At 51.4% G+C, this 7,153-nt stretch overlaps 1 protein-coding gene across 1 annotated transcript; it reads left to right on the forward strand.

The window, feature by feature from the left end:
- The first annotated feature begins 5 nt into the window (after positions 1-5).
- Positions 6-6,858, forward strand: RDM1 (RAD52 motif containing 1). The gene is made up of 7 exons (XM_075722671.1): positions 6-92; positions 1,614-1,793; positions 2,182-2,304; positions 2,792-2,954; positions 3,530-3,628; positions 4,702-4,790; positions 6,243-6,858. Exons 1-7 carry the CDS (start codon positions 6-8, stop codon positions 6,348-6,350), a joined length of 849 nt encoding a protein of 282 aa, XP_075578786.1. The 3' UTR covers positions 6,351-6,858.
- The last annotated feature ends 295 nt before the right edge of the window (positions 6,859-7,153 follow it).

Below are 7,153 nucleotides of genomic sequence, written 5' to 3' on the forward strand. Positions count from 1 at the left end.
GCTCCATGGCGGAGGTGGTGGAGTTCCGGGTGCCCGCGGGCAGTGCCCAGACGCTGCTGGTCTGGGGGCTGGAGCCGGAGCCGGGCCTGGAGGTGAGGCGAGGCCTCGGAGCGGGCCTGAGGAGCGGGGCCCGGCTCACCCGGGGCTGGGGAGCAGCGGCTGGCACCCCCCGGGGCTGAGGATCGGGGCCTGGCACCCCCCAGGGCTGAGGAGTGGGTCCTGGGATCCCCTCAGGGCTGAGGAGTGGGGCCTGGGATCCCCCCAGGGCTGCATATTGGGGCCTGGCACCCCCCGGGGCTGAGGATCGGGGCCTGGGATCCCCCCCAGGGCTGAGGATCGGGGCCTGGGATCCCCCTGGGGCTGAGGATCGGGGCCTGGACCCCCCAGGGCTGAGGATCGGGGCCCTGGACCCCCCCAGGGCTGAGGATCGGGGCCTGGAATCCCCCCCAGGGCTGAGGAGTGGGACCTGGGATCCCCCCCAGAGCTGAGGAGTGGGGCCTGGGATCCCCCCAGAGCTGAGGAGTGGGACCTGGGATCCCCCCCAGGGCTGAGGAGTGGGGCCTGGGATCCCCCCCAGGGCTGAGGAGTGGGGCCTGGACCCCCCCAGAGCTGAGGATTGGGGCCTGGGATCCCCCCCAGGGCTGAGGATCAGGGCCTGGGATCCCCCCCAGGGCTGAGGAGTGGGACCTGGGATCCCCCCCAGGGCTGAGGATCGGGGCCTGGACCCCCCCAGGGCTGAGGAGTGGGGCCTGGGATCCCCCCAGGGCTGAGGAGTGGGGCCTGGACCCCCCCAGAGCTGAGGATCGGGGCCTGGGATCCCCCCCAGGGCTGAGGATCGGGGCCTGGGGTACCCCCAGGGCTGAGGATCGGGGCCTGGACCCCCCCAGGGCTGAGGAGTGGGGCCTGGACCCCCCCAGGGTCCCTCTCCCCCCTGGAGCTAAGACCCCAGTTTCCCCCCATCTGTACTAATGACTTCACCTGTGTGCTAATAATATATTTTTAAATCCCTTCCTTTTTTGTTGTTTTTTAATAATTTTTTTGTTTTCTTATCTCTTTGAGGCATGCTGGGCGCAGGGCAACCCCGAGGGGGTCTCGGGCCACCGCAGGGTGATTCCTGCCCCTGTGCCACGGCCGGTTTTGTGGTCTGCACAGCAAAACTGATAGCCCAGCGCAAGGTGGAAGAGCTGGAACAAAACCCCGTTAGTCTGCCTGCAAAATGCCGTGCTAATGTTTCGCTGAAAGCTTCAGCGAAACGGCGTGCCCACACAAAGCGGGATGGCAGAGAGCAGGAGAGAGTCTGGGGGGAGGATGACAGGGGGACAGAAAACCCCACGTCTGCCTTTGCTCTCCTCCCAGCGCAGAGGCTGGATGATAAGGGAGATGAGATGTCAGGGCCAGAGGTCCAGCCAGGTTGAGATTATTTTTACGGAGAGATACTCATCTTCAGTCTCGCTGCTTATTCCAGGGCTTATTGCCATTAAACAGCACTAAAAACTTTCCTTGTTTTCTAGGTAATTAGCCTTGTGAGTAGTCCTCTCTCTGTTGCTGTTGCTCAGCCCCTGGAGCACCCATAGATATTTCAAAAGACACTTTTTTCTCTCGTTTTTCCTCAGCATTCCCTGTTTTCTGCGTTTTCCAAATTTGGGCCGCTCTACTCGGTGCGAGCGCACAGAAATGCTGCCGTGGCAGGGCCTGGGTATTACGCCATCATCAAGTTTTATTCAGCTGGAGATGCCAGCAGAGCCCAGCGCGCGTGCAACGGGCAAAGGCTGTTTCAGAAATCTCCCTTGAAGGTAAGGAGAACAGCCCCTGGCGTGAAATTTGCAGGTCTCAGCACCATGACCTCCAGCAGCAGGGTAGAACCACATGAAATACTTGATCTCAGTGACGCTCCCCGTTCAAAAAGTTTACTAACTTTTGGCTGGACGCTACCACCATGGTGACAGCCCGCACCGCTGGCTCCCAGGTAGCATTTTAGCAGTAAAATGGCAGCATCCCTCCTCTGGAATAATTTGCAGGGCGCGTTCCTGGGTAAAAAGTACTTAACACATCTCAGAAGCACGCATGCAGTCAGGGAGTGGGTTACCTTCGGATGACTCTCCTGGAGCCATCAACGGTGCATCTGTAGTGGGAGCCTTGCAGGCAAAGCCGGGCTAACCAGGGTTCTTCTTTCCTGGGCAGGTTTGCGTTTGCACCAAGCAGAAAGGGTTTCAGCAACAAGTCCTTGCTCTCAACAGCAACAAGTGCCAGGAGCTGGCCAACCACTACCTTGGCTTTAATGGCTGGTCCAGTCGCATCATCACCGTAAGGGACCCTCTGTATTCATCCATCATCCTTCCCCTCATCCTCTTCTTAATTAGAGCCGTTCGTGGAATAAGAATTGCCCTCAAATCAGCAAATAATAGACAGCTACAGGAGCTGCGTTTTGGACCACAAATGGGGGTATTTTGAAAGCCTGGGGAGAGAAGATTGCTATGGGTGAGGGCACTGGCTTGGCTTCTGTTCATGAAAATGGGGGCGGCTGTGATTAAAGCAGTGCCAGGGCTTGACAGTAGTTTTCATGTGCTGAAGGTGTCTGAGATGACTGAGGCTCCCAGAGGGTGCAGACTATGAGGTATTTCTAAAATAGGGTCAAAACAGTGAACATCCCCGCTCCGCCTCCGCCACGTGCTACTGCCCTGGAGTCACACACTGCGCAGAGAAGGCCTGTGGTGTGCAGGCATAGGCCTAAGTGGTCATAACATCCCCTTCCTATTTAATTGAAATTAATGATCTGTGGTCTTCCCAACAGCTGCAGAACGTATCTGGCTTTGATGGTGAGAATGAGGAACTGGGAAAGACGTTACAGAAGCGATCCGTGAAATATCTGTGTGCTGTAGAGGTGACATTGCCCAACCACGGGGTACGCACCAGGGGCATTGCCCTCTGCGAGGCAGATGTAGAAAACGGTGAAGGTACGTTTTGGGTGCAGCTGGGAGTCTCTCAGCAGCTGGCACAGACACTAGTGAATCTTGGGTTCGCACAGTTTGTGGGTCTGATGTAGCATCTGAATTTTGCTGGAGGCAAGGATCTGCGCGGGGCCTTGTGAGCTGCTGCGCTATGCGGCATGGGATCCTGAGCATGCCTCTTCCCTCCCTGCCTCACGCCAGTATCGCTGCCCTACCCTCTGTTCTCTCTCTCTCGCCTGCAGCGTTATTCATTCCCCATCGCAGCCACTTCTGGTGCAAACATGCCATGTGATTCTTCGTCCTGTGTCTGGGCACAGCTCAGGTGCCAGCGGGGCTCTGCGCTGCCCGCTGCCCTGGGCAGGGTCCTGACACGGGGCTGAGCATCCTGTGCTGCTGTGGCTTGGCACACAAAGCCCCTGCGAGGGTGCTGCCATGCTGCCAGTGCCTCCTGAACCATAAGCAGCTTTCTGATCGGATCCGTAGAGCTGTGTTTGGTTACGTTTCCTAGCGCAATGCAGCGAGCATGCTTCATGCGCAGCGTGTCGTCTTCACATCAGTCACATGCTGCTTGTTGCGTTCAGATCCCCTCGAGTTTGTCACAGCCTCAAGAAGAGTTCAGAAACTCGCAGTCGGGAAGGCTTTGTCTAGCGCCTTTCAGAAGATACTCCTCATAGTCTTAGGTAAGGCCTATTTTTGTATCAAACGCTGGGGTGTTTGGGCTAATGGTATTGTAACTTTCATGATAATTGATATGAATTCTTTTTCTCTGAACCTTTCTTGGGATTCGTGGAGGTTTGGGGGGTCTTCGGCAAAATTAAATTTGCATTGTGGTCTGTAATGATTTTACAGAGTGGTTTCATCCTATGTGTTATGTGAGTGAAAAGAAAATCTGACAGGAGGTCAGATTTTTTTACAATAAATAAGTCATTGAAACTCCAAATTCCAAGAGCGTAAACGCTGGCAGGGAGAGATTTTTACCAGTACATGTATGTTTGCCATGTTTACCAGCATGCCGAATAGGGATGTGGGGAGGTTCTGGTTCCAGGGGTAACATGAACTGAATTGCAGCACTTTGCACATTCCTGTCCTGGTTCCAAGCCAACCAGGTGCCGTCAAAGGTCCGTGCCCCACTGTTGCCATCGGTGTTGCGTCTTTGGGGCTACTGTCTCCTGTGGGTTTTTAATCGTAGAAGCTGGCTCTGTGCCTACCCAGGAACTGCTAGATCTGCTTTCTCTGGGTTTCCAGGTCCTGTGCTCTCTGAGCTTTTAGGTGACTGTTATTGGTGTGGTACCTGAGTACTTTAGGCTTTTATCCTTATCAGGACAGACCCTGATGGGATCAGGTCAGTGCCCGATCCTCATTTTAGAGAGGGGCCCTTCCTCTGCCAGGTTCCTCCCCTGGGTTCTTTAAGGTGTTCTTGCGAAAGGTGGGTTTCTGGATTCAGACGTTTTGCAGTGCTTCCTGCCTTCTGGTCCATCGCAAACATGGAGACCGGCAATTAACATGCTCCATCCTCCCCATAGGCTTCTGCTTCCTCAATTTTAGTTTCCACTCCATTTAGTAAGAGCCAGTTGGTTTTCTGCAGAGAAGACAGGCAGGTATGCCAGAGGAAGAAGCGCACTCATTCAGAGTCGCTCTGAAAGCCATTATGAAGCAGAATTGTCCCATTTGGAGTTTAGGGTAGGTTTATTGTCATTACACACAGTAGTAACTAACTGTGTTTCTGGCTGTTTATTCTGTGTGCTTGTTTCAGAGAATGGGAAAGTGGCCGTAGAGTACGATTCCACCCTAGAGGACCTCACAGACTCCTTAACAGAAGAGGAACTGAAGGGGCTTGTTCAGGTAAAGCCAGTGGATATTCAGCTTTTCCACAGGACCTGTATGTCACATCTAGAGATCAGAGATACAGCTGTTAACTGTTACAGCCTCTGACATCCTTCTTTTGTGCAGCAATTACCTCGACTTAAATCCCAGGGAGTAATCACACCTTGGAACTGTACAGCATGCTAAGGTTTTAAAACTCTTACTGTTTTGGGTATCTTTGTGCAGAAGTGCGTGTATATTTTAGATGGCACAGGAAAGCGAGCGGATAGGGTGCAGGACTGTTACGGTGCAGCTTGACAAGTCTCGCACGTGACAGTGTCTGGGACTGCTCTTCATAGAATCTGCGAGGGTGAAAATCCCAGTAAAGTCACAGTAGGTTAAATCAAATTATTTTTTAATAAGGTCTTAAATAAATCAAACTTCCCATCTAGAAATGCACTTCATAAACTTATCCAGAGGGAATGATTATTAAAAACTTTGGTGAAATAAAAGCTTTGGTGAAATCCCTGCAGGTAATTGTGGGATCTGTTAGCACACATCCAACAAAAATACCCTGGGTACAACAGTAAAACTTTTATCATCATGCTCAGTGAGACGAGTTCTGCATGCCAGCCTTTGCACGCAGCCAGTCATGAGCAGAGGATTTTCCTCTCGCTCAGTTTGAAAACACCGCTGCTTACCAGGGGAGCTCACTGATACAGCGGTCTTCTGAAAGCAAGCATCACTCTCACATGACGGGCCCGCACCGCGCTGCGCAGTGTCTGACTCCTGCAGTTAGCACGGAGGAAGCGTCTAACGAACCTTGTGACGCGTTATTCCATTTGATGACCCTGACTCACCTCGTGTCCAGGGGCAGAACTGTCTTCCTTTCTTACTGAAGAGCAGCAGGAAAATAGGAGGTACTTTGGGGTGTGAAGTAACTAACGTCCAACAGATTTTTTTTTTTTATCAGTTGAGAAGATGAAACTTCTGCTGGTTCCTTCTTTCCCTGCATTTTCCTCTGTACTGCCCCTTTTATCTGACTTCTTTTAAACCCACAGAGAACTGACCTAACATGCGATGACCGTAAGAGAAGTGAGCAGCAAAGTCAAACAGAAAGCCTGCTGCCTCTCAAACCTCTGTTTTACCAGAAGAGTCATCCCTCACCTCCCCTGCCGTCTCGCTTCCCTTGTGATGGTGTGTGGGAGCTAATTCAGCACTCTCTCTCCACAAAGCGCCTTCTAGCCTGATAGGAAGAGGAACAGACAGGAATTTGGAAGGACTTGCTTGGGAGGGGAGCTGCTGGGTGTCCTTTTGGTTTATTGCCTCGTGATGTCAGTCAGTCTTTCCAAAACAGAAACGTTCCTGAGTTGGTAAATTCCGGGGAGGCTGTCTCTTGTACGTGGTAAAAATATATTGTTTCCAGGTGCAGAGGAATGAAGCTAAAATATGTTATAGAGAAAGAAATTTACTCCTGATTTCTCTTCCCAGGTCAGTGAATTGTCCTTGGAACAGTTTGACCTCGAGGAAGAAGAAGAAGTTTTGTCAGATCTCAGTTTTGATGATGAGCTCCCTAGCCGGGAGGTGCTATCTAATTAGTGCAGCTCTGTCTTCACATCGTTTCCAAAAGTTCTGCAGTGTTTGATTAGGAATGGAAGTCTAATGCTGTGAAATGACATGTGCATCATAGCCAATGTTTTCTTTTTTTCCAAATACGTAACAGCAAAAGAAATGGGCAATAAACCTAGCGTTACTAAAATTAAGCCCAAAAATGTATGGTGGTTTTGGAGAGGAAGTGTTTTCCTGTCAACTTATCCAGGTCAGCTATATATGGAAGTCGGCTTAGCTGCACGGTTATTATTTAGACAGCATAACAGATGTGCATAGCACTTATAGAAAAATAAAAGGAACGAGCCCTCCCTGCAAGAGCCTACAGTGTAGGTTCGCTCTGATCCGCAGGAGAAAGCCGGAGATGGCAGAAGGAGGCATCTTACCAGCAGGAGTAGCTGTGGTACTTACACACGTCTGCACGGGCACAGAAAAAGACTTCTCTAAGTGAAATTTCTTTTAAAGAAATAAGACTGAGTCTTGTAATCGTGTTGTGCTGCATGAGCCACATGGGTTGAGCCCCAACTACTGCGAGTAGTTGGGACATTATCATGATGTAAAGCAAAGATTATGTCTAATTTTGAATAGTTTTTTCATTAAATTAAGTAAAATTTTGTAGCTCTGTGTGATGAATGAACCTTGGAGGCCGCACGAGCAATGGGGAGGGGCATCAAGCTTCCCAAATCACAAGGGTGTGTGGTGGTGGGGGGCGATGCTTATTTGATAACAGAACCCTGCTCAGATTTTTTGACCTCTGCCTTTGGAAAAAAAGATGATTGAAAAATGGGAGAGCT

The sequence above is a fragment of the Pelecanus crispus genome, chromosome 18, assembly GCF_030463565.1.
Source record: "Pelecanus crispus isolate bPelCri1 chromosome 18, bPelCri1.pri, whole genome shotgun sequence".
NCBI lineage: Eukaryota > Metazoa > Chordata > Aves > Pelecaniformes > Pelecanidae > Pelecanus > Pelecanus crispus.